General features: G+C 47.7%; 1 protein-coding gene across 1 annotated transcript in view; it reads right to left on the reverse strand.

Annotated features, from left to right (window-relative positions):
* The window catches only part of ATP7B (ATPase copper transporting beta), a 132,814-nt gene that overhangs the window by 92,671 nt on the left and 13,484 nt on the right, over nucleotides 1–26,659 (reverse strand). The window contains 6 exon segments of the mRNA XM_075334581.1: nucleotides 9,437–9,611; nucleotides 10,775–10,851; nucleotides 11,206–11,367; nucleotides 11,799–11,962; nucleotides 14,009–14,257; nucleotides 15,875–17,054. Coding sequence (XP_075190696.1) covers nucleotides 9,437–9,611; nucleotides 10,775–10,851; nucleotides 11,206–11,367; nucleotides 11,799–11,962; nucleotides 14,009–14,257; nucleotides 15,875–17,054 — 2,007 coding nt within the window.

Raw genomic sequence — 26,659 nt, forward strand, 5'->3', positions numbered from 1 at the left:
TTTTTTAACGTTCAAATTTGGGACCCGGACTTGACCTGAACATCATTTGAAGTCACTAATTTGTAGTTCTGGTCTCCACCCACATAAATCCAGCCATAAACAGAACACTTCCAAGGGAGGGTGAGCAGGGTTTTTTTTTTTTACTTTTTTTTTTTTTTTGGCAGGGTGCACATTACTTCTGATCAAACTGTTGTTACCCCCAGTGCAAGCTGTTCAAGCATGCCAAGTGGTTCATCCTGGGCTGAGCACCGAGCATACCCAGCACAGCAATGCTTGCGTGAGTGGTGTGCAATCGTAAAGCACCTGAACTCCAAACCTAAACTTTGTTTTCTCTGAAAAGTCTGAGTTTGTACCAAACACAGAACTTCAAGTTTGCTCATCTCTAGAAATAAGCATGATTTGTCTTTCATCTCTGGAACAGCTTTCATCCAAGATCCACAAAGAATCCAACTTCATCAGTCAAGAGCTGAGATTATCGTATGTGAAAGCCAAAAGATTATCTCACCCAACGAGCAAGCTTCAGTGAATCTTGGTCATTCATCGGGTGATCAAAAGCTTGTTTACACTGAAATGTTCGCTGATCCATAGTGTTTCAGTATAAGTGCAGCTTAACACCTAGATTTATGATTCTCTACTGTACATGCACACACTTCTCACCTCTACAAGACTGACTCCAGATCACTCTTAAGTCATCACTCCCAGCACATCTCAATTTGTCACAAATCCTCAATTTTATTACCTTTACTTATTTTTAGGAGGCATCTGACTCGCCCACCCCAGGGCTATGGGACACCCGGTGCCGGGCCGGACTAGTCCGGTGGTAGTCAGTGGTGGCTGGGCCCGGCTCCGTGGCCCTGGTGGGTGTCAGTATAATATGTGGCTTGATGAATAAAGTTTGTGTTCGTGACGCCACGTGTGGTCTGCGGCTATTAAGCCACCGCAGCTGTGTGAGGCCACCGGGATGATGTTATGGCAGCAATGATGGTACTGCTCCCCACAGGTGGAGCAATGCCCGGGGCACAGTTGGTGCTTGTGAATGTCTATGCAGGTGAAATAACAGAGACCACTCCAAGGGTGCAGATCAAGTTCTTTACTCACAATTCTTGTCGGGTCCCGGGGACCCTTGGACTGCTGGGACCACTGTCAGGGACCTCCGCCGTTTCTGAGTGATTCTGAGAGTGAAAGCCGGTACCCTTCTCTTAGTGTCTTTATCTTCTGCTGTCTTCCTTAGCCTTGCCTTTGTTAAGATAAACCTGGCTTGGCCTCCACTACAGCCTCCAGGCTGGGGGGTCACCTGTCGGCTGTTTACCCCTGTTCTGGAAGTTCTGCTATGGGTTCTGGCCCGGGGAGTTTACAACATTCCCTGGGCCTCGGTTTTTACCGTTTGGAGATGATCTTTGTACTCCTCCAGTCTCTAGGGACCGTCCCCTGTTGCAGCTAGTTCCCTCCACCGATGTTCTTGTGGACCAGGCCACCGCAGCTCTAAACTGCCCTGGACAGCTCTACAGACTGCCCGTGGCCCTGCGACTCCTTCTGTTCTCTGCTTGGTGTCACCTGGACCCTCTGAGTCCCAGGATCTTCACCAGGAAGCGTCTCTTTCTTTCCTTTCAGCCCCTGACTGACTTGGAGCTTTCTTTCCTTTCTTTTCTCCTCCTTGCCTGCCTCCAGCAGGCCTCCTCCTCCTTCCCCACTCTCTCTTCAACTTCTACATGCTGGCTCCTCACTCTCTCACTCTCTGAGGTAAACTGAAACTAACTTGACTTTCCTCTCTGCTCTACACTCGGCTGGCTCTTCCCACCCCCCGGTTGCTAAGCTACCACCCTATGGGAGCAGGGATGGGTCTTACGACCCCTCCCAGCATGCAGCATGGGAGGGTTTTCTGCCACTATCCCTGGTCCCAGTGTGTTCCTAGCAATGGGTGTAGTGTGGATTTACCAGGGGACCGGTGTTCACTCCCTTCCTCACCCAGAATGGGGCATCACACCACTGATGGGGTGCAATGACCTGTGGCGACGGAAGCCTCAGGGGTGCCACACATCACTCAATTCACATACACAAAGGCCCTGTGTAACATCTATTTACAGAAGTTGGACACTACTTTAACACTGATGGCCTATCCTTAGGCCGGCTTTGCACACTACGACATCGCATGTGGGATGTCGGTGGGGTCAAATCAAAAGTGAAGCACATCCGGCGTCACTTGCGATGTCGTAGTGTGTAAAACCTTTTTGATACGATGAACGAGCGCAAAAGCGTCGTTATCGTATCATCGGTGTAGTCTCCGACATTTCCATAATGCCGGTGCAGCGACAGGTACGATGTTGTTCCTCGTTCCTGCGACAGCACACATTGCTGTGTGTAAAGCCGCAGGAGCGAGGAATATCACCTTACCTGCGTCCCGGCTGCTATGAGAAGGAAGGAGGTGGGCGGGATGTTTACATCCTGCTCATCTCCGCCCATCCGTTGCTATTGGCCGCCTGCCGTGTGACGTCGCTGTGACGCCGCATGGCCCGCCCCCTTAGGAAGGAGGCGGGTTGCCGTCCAGAGCGACGTCGCAGGACAGGTGAGTGCATGTGAAGCTGCCGTAGCGATAATGTTCGCTACGGCAGCTATCACAAGATATCGCACGTACAACGGGGGCGGGGACTATCGCACTCGACATCGCAGCATCGGCATGCGATGTCGTAATGTAATAAGTACCCCTAATGTAATAAGTACCCCTTAGGATAGGTCGTCAATGTCTGATTGGCTGGAGTCCAATGTCGCGGGCGGGGAGGAGGGTGTCAGCACACCGCGCTCGCCCCTTCTGCTCGGGTCCGGCTGCTCAGTGGTGGCTCGAGCCGTGGGCCGGATCCCGGGGGTTTCTCGAGCGGCGCTCCTCGCCCGTGAGTGAAAGGGGGATTGGGGTGTTGGGATAATGTCCGTGACGCCACCCACGGTTGTGGTGATTTGTAGCACCACCGCTGCTCAATGCGGGGATCCCGGGGATGGTGAAGGGGAGCAGCTAGGTGTTGTGTTGCCCCTCCGTGGGTAGGGGTTGGTGATCCCGGGGCCCGGTGAAGGCTTGTGAGGTGCAGGGCCTGGTGGGCGCAGGGACGCGGGGGCAGCGCTGTGCCTTGCGGCACTGTGGTACTCACTCAGCCTGAGACGTGGACACAGTTTTTACGGTAAACCAAACGGCTGGTAGGACGGTCCCACGGACGGCTGCCTTCGCTTTCCCGGTAAGTGACGGTGATGTCCCTCTTCCTTGCACCTGTTTGCACTGTTGGTTGCGATGGGTCCCCACCGGTAACCCGCTCCCCGGCTTCAAGCTGGGCCGGAGGAGCACTACACTTTGCCCGCAGGCGCTGGCCCTCAGAGACTGGTGCCCTGGCGGTGGCGGTGCCTCTGTTGTACGGGTTGGGCTGTTGCCTTCAATCGGGACTTGGTTGTTGGGGGATCTGCGTCCCCTTCACTGACGGATTCGGCAAATTTGGCGACTCCTAGCCTTGCCAGGGTCCGAGAGGCCCCTGCCCTGGTGCTGACTGTCCTTCGGAACACTGCTCCAGACCACCGGGCACACAGCCTACGGGGTCCTTCCAGGAACTTCCGAACTGTCCCCCTCCAGACAGTCACCGCTGTTGCTGACCTTGCTCAATTGCCCTGCACTCAGCTGGACCTTCAGGCTTTCCTCTCTCTCTCTGTCACCACTCTTTCTTTCCTCCTTTACTCCTTTACTTCTTCACTTTCACTTCGTTGTTTACTTTAGCCCTGTCTGGGCTACTCCTCCACTCCTTCCACTTCCTCCTCCCTGACTACACTGCCTGGTACTTCCTGCCTCCAGAGCTGTGATCTCCTTGGTGGGCGGAGCCAACCGCCTGGCCCACCCCCTGGTGTGAATCATCAGCCTCTGGAGGAAGGCAACAAGGATTTTTGGTTCAGCTTAGGTGTGCCTACCTGGGATGTGGGGTGTGGTGGTGTGTGACCTGTGTCCCCTGGCTTGCCCAGGGCGACACATTCCCCCTTAGCAAAATGCAGACCGTCCGCGGGCTGCCGTCCTACACTGGTTTTATTTTCTGTAAAAGGGGATAACAGGGTTAAACATAACATAAGACATTTTTAATAAACTTCCCTTACGGGAGGCACATTTTCTTTAACGTTGCAACGGTTTACGGTTACGGTTTCCGCTCTCTCCCACCCAAGTAACCTGGCCCTGATGCTGCCCCTAAAGCCCAGGCAGCACCCCTTGACCCACAGTCCAGCACACGGTACCCGAGCGGGATCTGTCCTTGCCCTCCAGAGGGTAGCCACCGGTTCCTTTGGTGGCTGGGCCCTAGCCTGCTCTGCTCAGGGCCCTCCCTCCAACCTGCCTCTCCGGAGGCGGCCTGCGGAAAACGGTAACGGTAAACAACATATTTACAAGCCACTAACGTCTGTGGTTGCCCTGCAAGTTCACGGGCTTGTCCATGGATAGTCCTCCATGCAAATAACTTTTTAAACGGTCCCCACGGGGACAACGGTGCCGGCTCCAGCCGGTTGCAAATCACAAAAGCAAATCAGGTTACTGTTCGGTAATCATTTTCATCATTGGCAGAACTTGCAAACTTTCAAACAAACAAGCTGGTGGTCCCAACGGGGACTGTGCTGCGGGCATCCGCTGCCCTACTCCGGTTCTTCAAGCGCTGGGGTCACTGCCAAGGGGTAGAGGTCTGCGCTCGCTCGGGCCTCCGGGCCCCTCCTGAGTTTAACGTCCAGCGCAAACCACCCTCGCTCCCCAAAGTGCCGGGTATACTGCACAATATCTCCCGGCATCAGGTTACGGCCGGGATGTTCTTCGGGCAGGTGGGCATGCACATCCCGCCGGGCTACAAATACTTCGGCCTCCAGGCCCGGCTTGTAGATGAACCCGTAGCCCCGGCGGACATCAAACCGCCTCACCTGCCCCTCGTACAACGGTCCCCGGACACGGAACGTCGCTTGCCGGAGATTCTCTTTCTCCCGGATAGCTCTGGCTACCAGCTCGGCCTTCTTCCGCTCCCTCTCGGCGATCTCCAGGCCCAGCGGTACCGGCTCCCTATCCCAGTACGGCGCTGCCGCCAGCGCCGGCGCACGGGTCGGGCCCCGCGGGACATCCTGGACATTGCCCACTGTCAGGAATCTGGGCGGCATGTCCCGCGGTGTCTTGGCCTTGGGCGCTGCCTTGCAGCAACAACCCGGCGCGACCTCAGCCGAGGTGTGGGGGATGGGCCTAGGGGCTTTCCGCTGCTGGGCCTTCTGCTCGGAGTGGGCTATCGGCTCCGGCTCGGGGAACTTCTCAGGGGATGCCTCCGGTTCTGTTTTCGGAGTCTTCCACGGCAACACCGCTGACTTGCTGCGGGCTCCGGCTACAGGTTGGCCCGCCTGGGCGGGGACGCTGGGTACTGCTACCGGTTGCGGTGGTAGCAGGCCTAGTGGCGGGGTCACGGCCTCCGGGACGGGTGGCGAGGGAGGCAGCGAAGGGAGAGGGCTTGGACCGGGCCCTGCAGCCGCGATGACCGGCCCTTCCTGGGCATCGGGACGTGGGTCACTCACCCTCCCTTTCTCCGCTTCCTCCTCGCGTCTCCGCACGGTGGCTACAACGTCCGCCATGTCGGCCTCCCACTCCTCCATGAGGAGCTGCATCTTCACCTGCAGCCTCTGGTAGAGCTGCGCAGTTCGGATTTCCACCCACGCCGCGGTTCCAGGCGCGGGGGCTACGGTGTCGCGGGACGGCATCCACATGATGGCTTCTTTTTCTTTCCAGGAACGGTATGTTTGCAGAGTCCTGGCGTCCCTGCTTTTATAGCTACAGCTACATGCGTCCAGCCGCCATCGCGTCCCCCTTAGCTCTTTCCGGCCCCTCCTCTCTCGGTGCGGGGTTTTGGCCTTCGCGCCTCTACTGCTCGAGAAGACGCTCGAGCGGGAACTTTTCGCGCCAAAGATGGCGGCTTCTGAAATTTTCCTGCCGGATACCTCCGGTGGTAACAAGGCGCACCTCTACCAAACGGCAGAGCGGTAAGATCCTGTTCGTGACGCCAAGTTGTCGCGGGCGGGGAGGAGGGTGTCAGCACACCGCGCTCGCCCCTTCTGCTCGGGTCCGGCTGCTCAGTGGTGGCTCGAGCCGTGGGCCGGATCCCGGGGGTTTCTCGAGCGGCGCTCCTCGCCCGTGAGTGAAAGGGGGATTGGGGTGTTGGGATAATGTCCGTGACGCCACCCACGGTTGTGGTGATTTGTAGCACCACCGCTGCTTAATACGGGGATCCCGGGGATGGTGAAGGGGAGCAGCTAGGTGTTGTGTTGCCCCTCCGTGGGTAGGGGTTGGTGATCCCGGGGCCCGGTGAAGGCTTGTGAGGTGCAGGGCCTGGTGGGCGCAGGGACGCGGGGGCAGCGCTGTGCCTTGCGGCACTGTGGTACTCACTCAGCCTGAGACGTGGACACAGTTTTTACGCTAAACCAAACGGCTGGTAGGACGGTCCCACGGACGGCTGCCTTCGCTTTCCCGGTAAGTGACGGTGATGTCCCTCTTCCTTGCACCTGTTTGCACTGTTGGTTGCGATGGGTCCCCACCGGTAACCCGCTCCCCGGCTTCAAGCTGGGCCGGAGGAGCACTACACTTTGCCCGCAGGCGCTGGCCCTCAGAGACTGGTGCCCTGGCGGTGGCGGTGCCTCTGTTGTACGGGTTGGGCTGTTGCCTTCAATCGGGACTTGGTTGTTGGGGGATCTGCGTCCCCTTCACTGACGGATTCGGCAAATTTGGCGACTCCTAGCCTTGCCGGGGTCCGAGAGGCCCCTGCCCTGGTGCTGACTGTCCTTCGGAACACTGCTCCAGACCACCGGGCACACAGCCTACGGGGTCCTTCCAGGAACTTCCGAACTGTCCCCCTCCAGACAGTCACCGCCGTTGCTGACCTTGCTCAATTGCCCTGCACTCAGCTGGACCTTCAGGCTTTCCTCTCTCTCTGTCACCACTCTTGCTTTCCTCCTTTACTCCTTTACTTCTTCACTTTCACTTCGTTGTTTACTTTAGCCCTGTCTGGGCTACTCCTCCACTCCTTCCACTTCCTCCTCCCTGACTACACTGCCTGGTACTTCCTGCCTCCAGAGCTGTGATCTCCTTGGTGGGCGGAGCCAACCGCCTGGCCCACCCCCTGGTGTGAATCATCAGCCTCTGGAGGAAGGCAACAAGGATTTTTGGTTCAGCTTAGGTGTGCCTACCTGGGATGTGGGGTGTGGTGGTGTGTGACCTTTGTCCCCTGGCTTGCCCAGGGCGACACACCAACACCTCGCACCCGGTCGATGAGCTTTTTGTAGTCCCGGCAGAGGCAGACACTCATTTAACTGACTGAGGATTTTGGAGTACATAAATAGCTAAGGCTCCCCAAAATATACTCAACATAAAATAACTTTTAATAGTTCCTCTAAAAACCTCAAACGGAGGTGGCAAAAGAAATGTACAGAAAAACAAATCAGCACACCGTAAAATATCAAAATTTGTCACATTTGTGTCAGTGCAATGGGTGAGGTGAAACTGAGCTGCAGCACGGTGGCCAAGACCATATAGCAATTTAACAAGACAGGTTCCACTGAGGATAGGCTTTGCATTGGTCAACCAAAGAAGTTGCATGCACGGGCTCAGGGTCATATCTAGAGGTTTTCTTTTCAAAATAGACATATGAGTGCTATCAGGTTTGCTGCAGAGGTTACAGGGGAGGGGTGGGAGATCTGCCTGTCAGTGCTCAAACCATACGCCGCATAGTGCATCCAATTGGTCTGTATGGCTGTCATCCCAGAAGGCAGCTTCCTCTAAAGATGATGCACAAGAAAGCCTGCAAACAGTTTGCAGAAGACAACCAGACTAATGACATGGATTACTTGAACCATGTCCTGTGGTCTGATAAGACCAAGATAAACTTATTTGGTTCAGATTGTCATGCATGTGTGGAGACAATCAGGTGAGGAGTACAAAGACAAGTGTTTCTTGCCTTCAAACAAGCATGATGGTTGGAATGTCATGGTTTGGGGCTGCATGAGTGCTGCCAGATGTGGGGAGCTACAGTTCATTGAGGGAACCATGATTTCCAACATGTACTGTGACATAGTGAAGCAGGGCCTGATCCCCTCCCTTTGCATCCCAACATGATAACGACCCCAAAAACCTCAAAGACGACCACTGCCTTGCTTAAGAAACTGACAGTAAAGGCGCAGGACTGGCCAAACGTCTCCAGACCTAAACCCTACTGAGCAACTTTAGGTCCTCCTCAAACAGAAGGTGGTGGAGAGCAAGGTGTATAACATCCACCAAATCCATGATGTCGTCATGGAGGATGGAAGAGGATCCAGCGGCTCCTGTGAAGCTGTAGTGACCTACATGCCCAAGAGAGTTAAGGCAGTGCTTGAAAATAATGCTGAAAATATTGACACATTGGGTACAATTTGGCCATTTTCACTCAGTGGTGTAAACACGTTTGCTGCCAATGGTTTAGACATTAATGGCTGTGTTCAGTTATTTAGAAGGCACCAAATTTACACTGTTATACAAGCTGTACACTGACTACTCTACATTGTATCAGTGTCAGATCTTCAGTGTTGTCCCATGAAAAGATAAAATAAAATATTTCCAAAAAAATGTGAAGGGTGTACTCACTTTTGTGATATACTGTATTGCTGTAAAGTTATTTTTCCAGAATTTATGGTTTTGAAGTTTTATTTTTTCCTAGACACAATGTAATAGTTATATATACACATTTAGGGGCCCTTTGCACACTATGACATCGCAGGTGCGATGTCTGTGGGGTCAAATCAAAAGTGACGCACATCCGGCGTCGCTCTCGACATCGTAGTGTGTAAATCGTTTTAACTACGATGACCGAGCGCAAAAGCGTCGGTATCGTATGATAGGTGTAGTGTCGGTCATTTTCATTATTTTGGCTGCAGCAACGGTACGATATTGTTCCTCGTTCCTGCGGCAGCACACATCGCTGTGTATGAAGCTGCAGGAGCGAGGAACATCTCCTACCTGCGTCCCGTCTGCAATGCGGAAGGAAAGAGGTGGGCGGGATGTTTACGTCCCGCTCATCTCCGCCCCTCCGCTTCTATTGGCCGACTGCCGTGTGACGCTGCACGACCCACCCCCTTAGGAAGGAGACGGTTCGCCGGCCAGAGCGACGTCGCAGGGCAGGTAAGAGCGTGTGAAGCTGCCGTAGCGATAATGTTCGCTACGGCAGCTATCACAAGATATCGCAGCTGCGACGGGGGCGGGGACTATCGCGCCCGACATCGCAGCATCGGCTTGCGATGTCGTAGTGTGCAAAGGGCCCCTTAGTGTTCGAAAATTCTCTTTTCGAGTTGTTGCATAAAATAGACAATCAGCGTTCAGTATGCAGCCAGATTATGGGAGACATCTTTTTCAAAACACCCCAGAAACAAGCGCTGTGCATACCTGGACTAACGTGCAAAGTATAAAGAAAATGAGGTTCATTATGGATAATCCCGGGATGATGAGGTTGTCCAGCGCTGACTGTCCATGGTGATTGCGGTTGGCGATTAACATGTAGACCATGATGCTGATGACGGGGATGCCAAATATCAGGCTGAACAAGAAGGACTTTCTCCACCTGCGATTCAAAATACAGAACAAATTAATGCTCAACAAGAAGCGATTCCTTCATCAAAAGACTTGTCTGGTCTTATGATATTGATGATGGATAGATTTCGCCAGGGATCAGTCTCATGTGAACATAGGTTTTCATTGTAGAGCTTCAAAGACCTTAAAAGAAATCTGTCAGCGAGTTTTTGCTATGTATTCAGAAAACCGTATGATGTTGGGACAGAGCCTCTGATTCCAGTGATGTGTCACTTGTTCGGCTTTGTTTGCTGCTTCAATTAAATCAGCGTTTCATCATCAGCAGATCACTATAGGATGTCTCATGCCTCTAAGTCGATTAATCTGAATAACCCTACCCCGGTTTCTGTCAAAGTACAGTGTACACAGAAAGCAGCCAATCAGTGGTGTGGGCGTGGTTACACAGAGCTCAGCATTCTGAGCTCTTCTAGATCTGCAGCATAGAAAACCATGATTCTATCACAACTGCTGCACTCAGTAAACCAAGTGATACATCACTGGAATCAGGGTCTCTGTCCCTATCTCATGGTGTTGAAACAAAAGTTCCAGGCGGCACACAATCCAAGGTGCACGTGTCCAAGGAAGGCATCCACAGTATAACTAATACAAAGGACCAGCACTCCAAATCTTCTGGAATATTTTTATACTTTATTCCATCACATCATACAGGCGTAAAATAACGTGTTTCGGCTAATAGTGAGCCTTTTATAGATAGATGTGAAAAAGGCTCACTATTAGCCAAAACGCGTTATTTTACGCCTGTATGATGTGATGGAATAATGTATAAAAATATTCCAGAAGATTTGGAGTGCCGGTCCTTTGTATTAGTTATCTCATGGTGTTGTCAGATTAAACAGTGAAAATTTGGTCACAGAGTCCCTTTAAAAAAAAAATACCACTTATAAACAATTAGTACCAAAGTAATACAACTATAATAGTGATTATGTGCTTTAAAAAGATTTCTACCCCATAAACCCAACTACTACTACTATGGATGATCGTATATACACTGGGATAAAATGAAGTTATTACACGATGGCCTTGCATTTTTAGCATACAGGTGGAGTCTTATATTTTGCAACGTGTTGTAGTTGTATTGGTCAGAATTTGTCTATCTAACAATACGTGGTCATTACACAGATATTCCGTACGTACTGTCTTATTTCTTCTTTATGGTCCAGGTTGTGAACTGATGGATCTCTTTTCGATAAAGAGGCTTGAAATCCAATCCCCTATGAATGAAATGAAAGGAGTTTTACTGTAACACAAGTCAAGTGGCCAACATTCGCTCCCCATTTGTCTGTTCTTTGATCATATTAGCCAATTTTATAGAAAATACCAAGTACAGATCCTTTATCCCCAGGTCAGGTGTTCAATATGTAAAAATTATACAAAGAAAACCCATATTCTTGCATGGACAGAAGATATATCATCACCTGCGACATACCAGAAAACTTTTGAATTACCAATGAAACAGGCTCTAAATTACTATCAGTGGCAGAGATTATTATTTTTAAAGACACAGAAATGCTGATTAAAATGAGATGATGGTACCATGATTCCACAGTTAATTTCACGTGCTTTACCTCAATGACTTGTATGATGTCTCGAGGACCAACAATTTCAGGATCAAACTTGACCTGAGCTTTGCAGGTGGCAAGAGCCACCGAGGCTTGTATAATGCCGGGCATTCTCATCAGTCGTGACTCAATATTGTGAACACATGAAGCACACGTCATCCCTGTAATCTGTAGACAGCAAAGATATAAAAGGTATAAATGCAGAAAACCATGAAAATGATTACATGGAAATGCCCTTGGGCATATTGAAGTTGGAAATGTTTTGTGATGCATCCATCCGGATGTCTCTAGAGAAGCCTTGGTCTACTCGTTCAAGTAGGTGGTTGGCAGGGAAAAGTTAGTTGACCACCAGTTTATGTCTCCACATGTTAAACTGAGGGTGTCCAAAGATCTAACAATGTGGATAATAATGACCCTAATTTCAGATTTTCAAAAAAGTCACTTTGTCAAACAGCTACCTAATATTGTAAAACATTAGGACACTAGATCATTTGCAGATGAAGTGGTGATGGCTAGGTTTAGTATAGCTTCAGTCTTCAAGGTCTATACCAACCCTACCATGTTGTGGTTAGAAGACTAGACTTTAATAATATACTCACAACCAGCTCGATACTGCCTTGGGACCCCGTGCAATCTTCCAAAAGAACAGCTCCGAAGCCCAGATTTTCAATAAGTTGAGCAATTTCAGATGGTTCAATCTGGTCTGCTATGTATTTGACCTCTGCTTTTCCAGCCATCAGTGCAACAAGCACAGAAATAATACCTGTAGAGGGAAACCTAATGAATAAATTCTACGATTTACATACATAAATATCAATCTGGATTCTTCTCACAACTCGTGTGACCGTAAGGGAGCAGTGACTAGATGGGGGCCCCCTGCCCTTACCCTCAAGCTATGGGGGGGGCCTAGACTTACCCTCAAACCCAGAGGTACGCTTGAAGGTTGCGAGGTCTGAGGCCCCAGCCTCTCCCTATGTCCGGTCCTAACTTTGATGCCAATGTCCCCTCAGCACCCACCACCCAAGGGGACAGACCGGAATGGAGATTCCCCAAACCCCACCAACAAAAATAACAAACAGAGGGTAACTACAGCACTCAGGCACCCAAAAACCAACAGCTGGGGAAATCCACAGGGATGAACTAGAACAGAAAAAGGAAAGGGTAAACCAGGGATTACTTTCACAAAAGCAAACATCAGATAAGTGCAGCAGCTAAAGGAAGGTGTCCGTCCACCTCCGAACCAAGTACCCGAATGAGGCTAAATAACCGGCACCCCCTGCAGGAAGCAGAGGGTTTTATCCAGGCCGAAGTGGACATCAGCAGGAACAGCTGAGCTGCATTGAAGAGTCTGCTGCAACAGAAAACTGACTATAACCCCTAGTGTGCCTAAAGAAATATACACGTTTAACGTGTATGGTCTAAGTTGGAATGAGAGCAAGCCCAAACCAGAGCGCAAAACTGAACAAGCGATGACTGTGACAATGCTTTTGTGTTAGGATATCCTCTGCTGGCTATAAAGTAAGATGTTTATCCACCTGATCACCCACAGAATGAGAATAAAACGGTCATTTAAATGAAAAGTTAATGTCAAAGACTCTCTAAGGCCTCTCTCACACGTCCGTGAAAATCACGCACGTTTTTCACCGACGTGTCAAAGGTGCGTATTGCCCTCCGTGTTCCGTGTTTATGTTATCCATGATAACACACGGAGAACAGGAGCGTTGCTGTCCATGGTGCTGATCTGCATCTCTGTTCCTGCTGACTCTCGGCTGTTGCTGCTTCCGGCCCGCAGTGGAGTGAATATGCAATGAGCATAATGAGCGGGGTCGGAAGCAAGTGATAGCAGCGGCAGAGACATCAGTACTGGAGAAGGGGAGTATAGAAGTTCCTTTTAATTCACAGACACATGTGTTTTCTCCCATGCATGTCACACGGATTACATCCGTGCAGCCCGTGTGACACCCGTGATGCTGGAGAAAAACGGACATGTCTACGTGTGGAGCACACAGACACACTTATGCTCCACACTGACACACGGTCCATGGCAAAACACGCACGTGAGCGCAGACCCTTTGATTTTAATGGGTCTACATGTGCCCGTGTCTTCGACACGTGAGGAAACGGACCAAACACGTACCGGAGACACGGACGTGTGAAGGAGGCCTAAGACAGTGGTCTCCAAAATGTGGCTTTCCATATGTTGTTAGATCGGCTCAGCCAAGGAAAAGCAGAAGCATCATCCACTCTCACACACTTAGTCATTTTTTGCTTAAAAAAAAAAAAAAAAAATAATACAACATAAATCTGTATAGTGACTGCAGTGACCCTGGAGGAGAAGCAAGGTGCTCTGGGGTAATTTAAGTTCCCAAAAGCAATTAGCAGCAATCACTTCCCTCACTCCAAGAACATGTGACCAGGAGACAAGAAAATGACAGCTACTAAGAATCTGAAGGTAAGTTTGGGGAAAAAAAATAGAGCTTGAATTTTGGGATAACCTCTTTAAAGGGAATTGGTTGTCATGATTTTACAGCCTATCGCTGCCTCCTCCTGCTTGACTGACAGTTCTTTTGCCTAAAGTGACACAGCATAGAGGCTGTCAGTCAAGCAGGGGAAGGCAGCACTGGCCATGAAACAGAGCTGGAGTGACAGAGGAAATTTTTGGAAATGTTCACATGTTGGATATGTACATGGTTCTCTTATCTATAGTCTTTTCACCGTCATTGTGTGATAATAAAATTAAGACTTTAGAGGAAATGTTGGAGGCCCTGATGAGCAAACTATCATACAAAGTTGTAACACAAGTAGATACCAGCTTTCTTCTTCAGGTTCCTCTCGATGTTGGAGACACATGAAGCACACGTCATCCCTGAGACTTGTAAGACACATTTCTGGGTTGCACCGCTTTCCATCAGTTGGATGTCTGGGTGAGGCTTTTTAGGGAGGACATCCACAATGTAATCTTGATGGAGATTTACTTTCTTAGTTGCCTCTGGTAACTTTTGCTTCACATCAGGAACTTTAGAGCTTAAGTGGTCACTGCTTGTATTCAATAGGAAATCTACAGGGACAGAAATGTAATTGTTTATTTTTGCCCCAAAAATGTGTATTAGCTACCATTAATTTTTCCAAAATATCTGAAAGCTAGGCTGAGAAATATAGTATAATAATATTAAATCCACAAGATAAATGGTAAGAATGGGTTTATTGCCACAAGCGTTAAAGGGGTGGTTCACTACTCTGCAATTGTGGCCACATCCCTGTAAAACTGATAGGGAAGGCTTTTTCTAAATACCTTTGTTCAGCCAATTCTGCCTCTGAGCGGCGCTATTGTGGTCCACTCATCCACATGAAGTGACCCCTGGGGCTCCGTGACCTCTACAATCCGGTGAGGTCACATCAACTTCCTGTTGACTTGACATCACGGAGCCCGACCCCAGTCTTCCTAAGTGACTGGGCTGTGGGCGGACTTTCACCACTCATCACAGCCTAGTATGTTGCGCGATCCCTCCTTCACTGCAGAGTGCCGCGAGCAGGAGACACGCTGGGCTGTGACGAGCGGCAAAAGGCTGCCCACAGCCCAGTCACTCAGGAAGACTGGGGTCCACGCTCAGTGAAGTCGGGTCAACTGGAAGTTGACATGACATCACCGGATCTCAAAGGTCACGGAGACCGGGGGTCACTTCATGGGGTTGAGCAGACTACAATAGCGCCACTCACAGGCAGAATTGGCTGAACAAAGGTATTTAGAAAAAGCGTTCCCTATCAGTTTTACAGAGATGTGGCCACTATTGCAGAGTAGTGAACCAACCCTTTAAAACACGATACTTTGGAAAAACATGTTGTTTTTTTTACTGAAAATGCGAAGATTCAACTTCATAATGTAAAGGAACCTTATTGCATAATGTAGACGAAAACTGGACGAGATTTTCTTTTGACTTCTTATGTGGTAGCTCTTCTTGTACAGTGGATATGAGACCTGCACTATTGTATTTTATATACTGGCACACTACTGGTGTCTGAAGAATCATAGAGGAGCTCTTTGTTGGTAATTAGTAAGCCAAAAAGTATGAACACTCTCCCAGCCAATGGCAATTTTGAGTACCTTGAGTATCTAGAAAGTGCTACACTTTTCAGATTATAGAAATTGAAAGTTTTCTTGGAAAAAAAATCTGTAATGTAAAATTAGATTTTAGCTGTAATAAAAGGAAAAAAAAAATTAATAACTTAATTTGTTATAAAAAAATGTGAATAATAATAATAATAATAATAATAATAATGTAGTGACATAACCAATAATATGTTAAAAAAAAAATATATCTGAAATGTACCAGTATAATAATTGGGCTCCAAGTCCCAGGAATATTATCAAGCAGTAATTAGTTCAATTATTCCAAAATTAGACATTTTTATTAGACTAAGGGTACACATACCACCAACATGCATATATGCATGTTGGTGGTATGTTTACCCTTATTTTAATAAAAATTTGTAATTTTGGAATAATTGAACTAATTATATCTGAAATGTACCTAATAAAATTTCCGGGCACTTAAGTGCTACAAAAATGTCTCATTTACAATTAATTGAGGAATAATCTTAGTTTGGTTTGATTGTATGATATGGTTATATGATTTTAGACTAGTTTAATAAGGTGATGCAAAAAAATGGTACATACCAGAAATAAGAGTAGCGTCAAAGCCCATGTCTTCTATGGCTGCTCTTAATTCTTCAGAGTTTGTTTCTCTGGGAGTATATAGAATTGTTCCCATCCCTTCAGGTAATGACACCGATATGGACTGGACGCCATTTCTTTGAGAGATCGTGCTTTCAATCGTTGATACACAAGATCCACAAGTCATTCCTCCTATCCTGATTGAAGCGGTCCTTGTGGTGGTCCTTTGGCTTTGTCTAGTAGATGTCTGAAGGGTTGATTTTGATCGTAATGCAGGACTCCGTTCCTCATCTACTGGAAGAGTAACCTTAAAATGTCCTGGTGGAAGTGCTTCAATTGCTTTTTTTATTGTCAGTAGACCAGTAACATCCTCAATAAGAGATATTACAGCATTTTTGTTCTCCAGAGAGACTTTAATGTTCTGAACACCAGGGAGCTCAGAAATGGAGCCCTCTATGTTGTGCACACACGAGTTACAATGCATTCCTTCTATACTAACAGTTCTTGCTATGGTATTGCCTTTAGGTCCATTGGTGTTCCCGAGCTTGGGGTGTGTAGAAACACTTTGTAGACGTTCAATGTTAATTGTTCCTAGTTTTAACGCATCTGGTTTGCTTTTGACATGAGCCACAAACCCCATATCATCAATCTGCTTTCGGAGGTCTTCTGGTTGGATGTAGTGCGGGCAATAAACAATCACGGCTTCTTGGTTTCCAAGAGAAACCTTTATTTTTTCTACTCCTTGAATTTTTCCAATTTTCCCCTCAATAGTGTTGACACATGACTGGCAGGTCATACCTTCTACTCTGATTTTTGCTACTTTCTCTTCATAATGGACACCTTTCAGTTCTTTGCATTCATCTAGGTGGGTGTCAAATCCCATATCTTCAATTTCCTCACAAATCTTCTGTGGGGTTATTTCAGAAGGTATGTAACATACAGTAGCATTGGCTTTATCAAGGTAGACCTTTATGCTGACCACACTTGGTATCTTTGAGATCCTTCCTTCAATGGACTGGACACATGACTGGCAGGTCATACCTAGAATCTCAACCACAACCGAACTAACTTCAAGGTGTGGGTCGGTGAGGTCATTTAGGCTGCCGTCATAACCTCGGTTATCAAAAGCAAATCTTGGTTTTCTTGGCAGTGATCTCTGGTTTGTCTTGAGAATGCCATAGTTCTGGGAAAGAAAATGTAAAAAACAATAAAAATAATAATACATTTTATTTATATAGCGCCAACATATTATATAGCACTTCACAATTAAGCGAGGACATGTATTGGCATAAAAGACCATGCCTTCAGGGTAGCTTGGGCTTTCAAGTCTTAGGATGGCTTCAGTCAACGCTCAGTACATAGTGAGCGGCAGCTATAACCACGCCCTCAGCATTGACTGACAGACGGCTCAGTACTGATGCAAGGTTAAAAGGTATGTACGCACTCAGAAGTTATTTCTTCAGCTAAAAACGCACCCTTTGGCCAAAAACTGCACCTCTGGCTGAAAAAACTCAAAAAAAATGTATGCGTCTTTGCCGCGTTTTGGTGCATTTTTGCCCATGTGTTTTTTCACTATATTCAATGGAAAAACGCAGAAAAGTAGTGTCTTCTTTTTTCTGCACCCAAAACTGTAGGCAAAGCAGAAAAAACGTGCACGCAGCCTTTCGGATTTCTCATAGACTTTGCTGGGGAAGGTTGTTAGAGAAGCAATTTTGTATCTTTTTGGTATAGATCGAAGTTCAGTATAGAGTTCATTATAACATATGAAGTTCATTATATTCTCCCACATATGGGTATTTGATTAGTTATGAAATCGTTACGCAATCCATTATGCAAGCTTGGAAGGAATGAGTAATTGATGTTCTATTCCACATCTGCTATTCTTTTTGTTTATACGGTCATCTTGACCTGGAACTTGTTTTTATAGTGACTGGAACTTGTTTTTATAGTTTTAATCAGTTTTTATAGTTTTAATCAGTTTTTATAGTTTTAATCACATCTCTTGAAACGCTTTTGATTACATATCTCTTTGGCATTGAATCACTAATCCTTTCCTTATGTGATGATATCATGCTTATATTCCAAATGACTATATTTGGTAAAATCTGAAGTTATGTAACTATATCACATGTCTCATATTGTGTAATATTGTGTAATCAGCTTGAAAAGTATAAAAGAAACCTTCAGATCCAATAAAGCAGCAGAGCTATTTGACTCACTATAATCTCCTGTCTTTATGGTGTTTTAAGCTTGCTCTCACAACCGGCCGGTCCGTCCCTGCTACCTGAGAGGAAACAAAAGCCCGGCTTTAACAGTTGGAGGCCCTCAGCGAGCCCCATGACTGGGACCCAGACAGACTTTCCCCTTTCCATCCGTCTAAGACTGAACACAGCGTTCTTCCTCGCTTCTTGAACAGAAAATACTAAACCTAGGTAAGTTGATCTTTTTGATCTCAACGTATTTTCTCTTCAAGAGGGGGTAGAGAGCACGAGTCAGTCTCCGGGGGATATAAACAGGAAACTCGCGAATCCTCAGGTAGCCTTTATGTTTATTGTTTGTTTGTCTTGTCCTATATGCTGAAAACAAAGTTGTACATTTTGTAAATTATGCTGCTAAAGGTCTTTCCTTTTCTTCTTCTGTCTTCTTTCTTTATCTATTTCACAATACTAACCCACTAACTAATAATATAATACTTGGCTACTGCTTCTTACCTTTTCAATCTGATATATTATATTGAAGTTGTTTTTTTGTTTTTAGGTGAATAATATTCTGTCACTTTCCCCTGTATAGTCAGAGACTTACAGTGAAAAATGAGGGGGGAGAATAGAGACTGCAGCGTTGTGACCTTATAACCCGCACTCGCTGAACAGAGCTCATAGAATTGGAATGCTCATAGAATTGGAATGCCGTGTATTAACTGAGTTAGAAGTATGTCATTTGTTTCTAGATGGGCAAAAACAGAAGATCTAGTCTAGTATATATTGTTAACAGTTGTTTTACATCTCTGATGTTTAGAGGTATGGTTTGAGCTGCATATGATTTGCATATGATTTGTGAACATTGTCTTTGCCTAGTAACATTGTGTGATATGAAGGTAAAGTTGCAATAGAAGATATATAGAGAGTTGTTGGACTGGGAATGAGAGGGGATCCACTGGATTACACTCTCTGGGAGTCAGCCCTAGTAACGGGACCAGGAGGATGGACTTGTGTGTGCGGAGAACAAAATCCTGATTGGCGTGAATATTGTGCTGCCTGTGGCAGACCAAGACCACGAAATACATGCAGTTTAGGACCACAAACTGCACCCAAAATTTCACCAAAAAGCAGCAAAACCGCAGCAAAAAAAAGCAGTGTGTGCACAGGGCCTAAGAGCATTTTTTTACATGACAGGTTCCCTTTAAAGATAAAAGTTATTAGAAAGTTAATTTTCACAACTATAAAACTTTCACATCTATAGGAGATTTGTCACCAGATCAAAACTGGGCAGTTTTTACTCTAAATGTATTCCCGCTGCTCTCCTGGTAGATTTTTTTTTCTTTTTCTAAATTAGCCAAATAGTTGCAGAGATATTGGAGTTTTTATTTAAGGCTAACTTTTATATATTCAGTATTTCATTTTTTAATGTTCTTTACAAGGGGGTGTGGCCCGCGGGATTCTCTGGATGTGTCTTTAGGCTGCTCTGCATTAAAGGGTTATTGCCATCTGTAAGATCCTATCCCACTATGTAGTAGGTTTAATGATAATATTAGCAAATACCTCCAATTAGAAATGTAGTATAGTTCTACTGATATAGCCATGTCTCTTACCTCATGTGCAGCACATTGCAGCTTAGGTATCCATAGTTACAACCACAAACAACTAACTGTGACTATGCGTGGACGTAACCACAGATACCCAAGCTGTAATGCCCTGCACAGACATAACTAATACTACATTTCTAAGTGGAGGTATTAGCTAATATTATTATTACATATACCACATATTGGGATAGGATCTGTGCGATGGGAATACCCCCTTAATGTCCTATAAGTCATGCCCCTTTATACCGAATATTAAAAATAAATAAAAAGGCCCATATCTTAAGACCCATATGAGGAATTAAAAAAAAACAAAACTATAAAAAACTGAATACGCAGGAGCAGCAGATTAAAAATAAGAGCAAACACCGACCACTTTTGAGCTGTGGACAAGTCCTTTTTAGGCCCCCTTCACACGTCCATGTCTCCGGTACGTGTTTGGTCCGTTTCCTCACGTGGCGGAGACACGGGCACACGTTGACCCATTAAAATCAATGGGTCTGCGCACACGTGCGTGTTATGCTATGGACTGTTTGTACGTGTGGAGCATACGTGTGCCCGTAAACTCCACACGTAAACATGTCAGTTTTTCTCCGGCATCATGGGTGTCACACGGCCCGCATGGATGTGATCCATGTGACACGCAGCGAAAAAAAAAAAAAACACACGTGTGTGTAAACAAAAAAAAAAAAATCTATACTCCCCTTCTCCAGCGCTGCTGTCTCTGCCGCTGCTGTGACTTGCTTTCGACCCCTGCTCATTATGATTATTGCATATTCACTCCACTGCCACCGGAAGCAGCAGCAGCGGGTAGTCAGCAGGGCCGGAGACCGAAGATCAGCACCACGGACAGCAATGCCAGAGACCGGTGAGCAGAAAGTTCCCCTTCTCCGTGTGTTATCACTGATAACACACGGAGAACACACGTGTGCCATAAATACGGCTCACGGAGGGGAAAACGCACCTTTGACACGTCCGTGAAAAACGTGCGTGATTTTCACGGACGTGTGAAGGGGCTTTTAAAGATAGGATCGAAGGAGACAAAATGGATCCTGCATCATTTTTGGTGTCCAGTTACATCTCGCTTTAAAAGTAAATAATAAAAACAAAACCAGTGGCTTGTACCAGAATGTTGAGACGTGGATACTTATGCACATCGGCCCAGCCAAGCATGAACATGTTCCTAATGAGGAAAGTGAAGTAAAGTTGAATTTATACTCAAACCTTTGTGAATGAGGGTTCTTAAAATCCTGCATTTCAGGGTAGAAATGTTGCCAAACACCTCGGGTGAAATTATCTTTTATGCGGCATAGTATGGTGGATCATCATCTTTTACACAGGACGATGCAACGACAAGAACTATGGCAGTCTATGCGCACTGAACGATCTGGTATAGATAGTTCAGTATACCTCGTTTACTTTGGTCTGTGTTTTGTTACTTTAACGACTTCAGGCTTCGAAGGTCAGAAAGCAGCTGAAAGAAGTTTCCTATTCATTATTTGGGAGACTTCTACTATTATTATGAAAAAAAGATGAGTCCCACCGTTCTCTATACTTATAAAGTATAGGTTGGGACCACTGACTAATGGTACAGACGGAGTCACTATGTGCTCAGTCGTGCACCATTTGGGTATATGCTTTCTGGAGGCGGACACCCAGACGCAGTCTACTACGTCTGGGTATCCACCTCCACAAAACGTATACCCCCAAAAATGGTGTATGACAGAGCACATGGAGACTCCGTCTTTACCATTATAGTCAGTGGCCCAGTCAGTGCATACGTCTGAATCCCATCTTGTAGGGGGTTCGGACAGAAGGCACAGTGGGACCACTGAATGGGGAGAGGAACGCAGTGTGAAAGCGGGCTTAGCGATGCAGAGTGCACGTAGCCGAAGAAGAGTTTTGGAAGAGTTTTTTTCTGAAGCATTCTTGTATTTTTGTGACTTCCCCCCCCCCCCAAAAAAGAAAAAGCTCCTCATATGAACAGTAAAGTAGATTTTCCAATGAATAGGAAGCGTCTGCTTAAAAAAAAAAAAAATCAAGTGTGAACATAGCCTTAAGAAGGATATGCTTGTGCTAAAACAAGATGCTGAAAAAAGTTGATGGAAAGATAGGAGCAGTGAAAGAAGGTAAAAGAAATAGAAGACCAAATACCTTAAATAAAAAAAAGAAAAAGAAAAAAAAAACCAAAAGTATGTCACGAATACTGTAATTACATTAACACCTGTGCAATACTAAGGAAATCCCAAAAACCTGCACTGTTGGTGGGCCTTGAGGACTGGAGTTGGGGACCTCTGACTTAGACAACAGTCTCCAAAGAAATAAACAATAACATTAAATTAGTAGGAGTCTTAAAACATGCTCAGGGTCATAATCCAAGTGACATTTTTTGTGAACAATGGTTCCAAAAAGAACTCATAGAGGAAATAATGGAGTTAAAAATCATACTCTAATCTCTATTTAGAATTTTTCTGTTGCTTCATTTCAGAAAATGAACGAATGCTATGGGGAAATAACAGCTATATAATAGTGGATTAAAATTCAGAAGGTATGTGCACATAGTCAGGATCCAGGTGCCACCCTGATGCCCAAGTGACTTTTATCCACGGCTTCCTTATTTGATCTACTGAGTAGAAAATACCACATTTTTATTCATTAAACTTACATGGATACATCCATAAACCTTTAAAGCGGACCAACTGTGACGCCCAGGTAGTCACACATAGGCCCCCACACAACACCTTCCCTCACCTAGGTAACACACAGCCGACGTGAAACCCTAGTCACCCCCGCTTAGGGCAAGACAGACACACCAGTGGGTGGGACCAGGCGGTTAGGAAACGCCCACCTAGGGGTCTAGGCAGCCCAGGGCGGCAAAACAAGCAGTCAAGTTTAGCTTTAGTTGAAGTTGGGAGTTTGAGCGGAGAGGAGTGTGGGCTGGAGCTAGGTGTAGCTCCAGCAGAGGAATTTCAAGTTGAACGGTGCCAGGGTCGAAGCCCTGGTACCTTGGCTAGGTGGCAGACTGTGGTCTCAGTCAGCAGGAGACGGCAAGACGGCTCGGCAGAACCGAGGAGGACCGGAGAAGGGTTGGAGCCCACCGGTACCGGCATCGGAGACCCCGGCCGGAAACCGTGCACAGAGGGGGTACTCCGACCCTGGTGCCAGGACCGAAACCAGCGGCCTAGCTAATTAACCAATTGAGGGCAGGATTATAGGTCCTGTCCTAACCAAAGTCCCGAAAGAAGACAACCACCCACAGAGAGGGATAGGGCAATCGCCAGGGCCCATAGATCCCATGGCTCAGCGTCAGCGGGCACGGCTCCTTAGGCACACAGCAAGCCGGGAGCGGACTCCTGAGTTCCAAACCAGGCAGCCCATAATACACAAAAACAGTGCAGAGGAAAGGACAGCGACCACCAGCCCAGGTGGGGGACCAGAGTACAACCGGCAGCGGCGGCCGGCCACCAGCACCTTGCTTTACCAAAAGACTCGTGTGATTCATTCAATAGTGAGTATCCAACTATCCCCTGGTCTATCTGAGCGTGCGGGCCCCTGCTGTCGCCATACCCTGAACAGAGACACTGGGCCCCGGGGCAACCATCCCTACCCACAGAGGGGTTAACATCCGGCTGCCATTACATCTCCCCAGGTATCCCACAACAGCAGCAGTGGTGTCCCACCTCACCACACACCGTGGGTGGCGTCACAGACATTCTACAATCAATCCCGTACAAATACGTCCCCCTTTTATTCGGAGTGACCGCGAGACCCCCGGGTCCAGGGAACCCCTCGAGCCGTACCGCAGGCCCCGGATCAGAGCAGTGCCGGCTGCTGGCACGGGGGCGGCACACAACCACCTGGATTTTGCTATATGAGGTGCAGGCAGTGCCATACAGGCAGTAAGATGCTGAATCCAGGCATACCTGATATAGAAATATCCAATGCTTGGTTGATGAAATATCTTTAATCAAAGTTGCAGAAATGCACTGCACTTTGATTGACATGTGCATTGGGAGTGGGCCTTTGTGGGTCAGGTACTCGCTCTAAAGTCCTCTTCCAGCTTCCTCTATGGTGTGCCCCCTTTTATTTATTCAATTATCGCACCGCGTCGCCATTGCTGTTGTTGGCGTCGCATGCGCATTGCCACAGTAGTTCTGTCTTCATTAAAATGGCGCCGAGTCCGTGCATGCGCGTACCGTGATCTCCCAAGCTATTTTATTGGAAACACTGTGGTAAAGACCATGAGAGGCATTGACGTGCATGCAGATTTTTAATTTTTTTTTACATCTGCACACGCGCCCCTGCCGCTCACTCTTCACTACTGTCTTCAATAAAATCGCATCGGAGATCGCAGCACATACATTCGCGAATTCAGTCGCCATTTTAATGAAGACAGAACTGCTGTGGCAATGCGCACGCGCCGCCAACAGCAATGGTGGCGAAATAGCGACTGCTTAGTTTTATGTGAATAATCACAGTGTTTGACTGATGGTTCTTGGATCCACCAGAGGCTATGAGGGTGACCGTCTATGGAGAACATGTGCACATACCTAAATAATTGAATCATAATCTTTGCAATTATTAATCTGTACACTGGACATCTTGTCATAAGAGTCTAGTAGCTCGACATGGAGGGAGGAGTTGGAGGTTGATTTTTTTGGTAGAAGAGTGGAACAGGGTGTTTCTGTGGTCTCACAAATTGTCTTTGGCCTTTGTAGCACTGGAAAAGAACTACAAAATTCTCACCCGATGGTATCGCTGCCCGACTACATTACATGCAATTTTCCACTTGGTGTCTCACAGATGTTGGAGATGCGATACAGAAAAAGGATCCATGTTACATATCTGGTAGCGCTGTGCTTAATTGCGACCATTTTGGGATTAAAGGGTGCTTTACACGCAGCGACATCTCTAGCAATTGCTAGCGATGTCACGAGTGATAGCACCCGCCGCCGTCGTTTGTGTGTCATTTGGTGCTCGTGTGACGCCCTGGCAAAACCAGGGTGTCACAGAGCCTGCAAAAATCCAGCAAAGTGCAAGCCATTCTCCTCCTTGGTAACCTGATCTCACACCAGTGCAGCAGGACAGACCCCCCCCCCCCCCAGTGTAAGAGCTAAACTGAGCAGGAGGGGAGGGGCGAGAGCAGAGTGTGTGGGGAGAGGGAGAAGAGAGGAGCCCGGAGTTGTAGCTCCCGGGCTGCTACAGAAGCGTGCTCCAACAGGGCCGGGACAGGCTGTTAGTGAGGAAGGGACTTGAGGTGACCGAGGCAGGGTAGTGGCCCGCCGGTATCAAAAGAGATCCCGGATCACTGCAGGGGTGTGGACTCCCCGTTCCCGGCCGAGGAGGAAAGAAAGAGAAAGAGTGGAGAAAAAGGCACCTGGCTGCAGGGAAAGAACAGGGGCTGCTGCACCGTGTGTGGGACTTAAACACCCTCCGTACCGAAGGCTGTGGACTCCGGCAGTTTCTAGTTTACCAGAGACTCTGTGAATTTGTGCCTGAGTGAGTACAGCAGTGCCATCCGGCACCACGCCGCGCTGCCCCTGCAACCCTGCACCCCGGCCATCCAGCCTCCCCGTACCACCACTGGGCCCCGGGATCACCAACCCCTACCCACGGAGGGGGAACCAACATCCTAGCTGCTCCCTGCCATCGCTCCCGGAATCCCCGTCACCAGCAGCGGTGGTGCCCATTATCACCACGACCCGTGGGTGGCGTCACGGAATATCTCCCCAAACAAGCCACCCCCTTTTCACTCGTGGGCGAGGAGCGCAGCTCGAGCCCCCGGGTCCGGCCCACCGCTCGAGCCACCGAGCAGCAGCAACCCCTCCGCCCGCAGCGAACATTATCGCTACAGCAGCGTCACACGCACATACCTTGTCAGCGACGTCGCTGTGACCGCCGAACAATCCCTCCCTCAAGGGGGAAGTGCGTTCGGCGTCATAGTGACGTCACTAAGCGGCTGGCCAATAGAAGCAGAGGAGCGGAGATGAGCGGGACGTAACATCCCGCCCACCTCCTTCCTTCCTCATTGCCGGTGGACACAGGTAAGGAGATGTTCGTCGTTACTGCGGTGTCACACACATAGCGATGTGTGTTGCCGCAGGAACGATGAACAACATCATACCTGTGGCAGCAACGATATTAAGAAAGGATCGGCGTGTCAACAATCACAGTTTTTGAACGATTTTGCAATCGTTGATAGTCGCTCCTTGGTGTTACGCACTGCGATGTCGCTACCGGTGCCGGATGTGCGTCACTAACGACGTGACCCCGACGATATATCGGTAGCGATGTCACAGCATGTAAGGCACCCTTTAGTATTCTCGGTCTACCAAAAAATTAGTGGGAATGGGGTGGAGGGATCTCCTAAGGTGGCCCTCCTCTCTATGCTCCCAGGATCGATCAAAGCACAGAAGGGAGGCTTGTTGCGTTTCTGTCTAATGGCAGCACATACAGGTTAGGTCCAGGAATATTTGGACAGTGACACAATTTTCGCGAGTTGGGCTCTGCATGCCACCACATTGGATTTGAAATGAAACCTCTACAACAGAATTCAAGTGCAGATTGTAACGTTTAATTTGAAGGTTTGAACAAAAATATCTGATAGAAATTGTAGGAATTGTACACATTTCTTTACAAACACTCCACATTTTAGGAGGTCAAAAGTAATTGGACAAATAAACCAAACCCAAACAAAATATTTTTATTTTCAATATTTTGTTGCGAATCCTTTGGAGGCAATCACTGCCTTAAGTCTGGAACCCATGGACATCACCAAACGCTGGGTTTCCTCCTTCTTAATGCTTTGCCAGGCCTTTACAGCCGCAGCCTTCAGGTCTTGCTTGTTTGTGGGTCTTTCCGTCGTTAGTCTGGATTTGAGCAAGTGAAATGCATGCTCAATTGGGTTAAGATCTGGTGATTGACTTGGCCATTGCAGAATGTTCTACTTTTTTGCACTCGAACTCCTGGGTAGCTTTGGCTGTATGCTT

The sequence above is a fragment of the Anomaloglossus baeobatrachus genome, chromosome 2 (genome assembly GCF_048569485.1).
Source record: "Anomaloglossus baeobatrachus isolate aAnoBae1 chromosome 2, aAnoBae1.hap1, whole genome shotgun sequence".
Taxonomy (NCBI): domain Eukaryota; kingdom Metazoa; phylum Chordata; class Amphibia; order Anura; family Aromobatidae; genus Anomaloglossus; species Anomaloglossus baeobatrachus.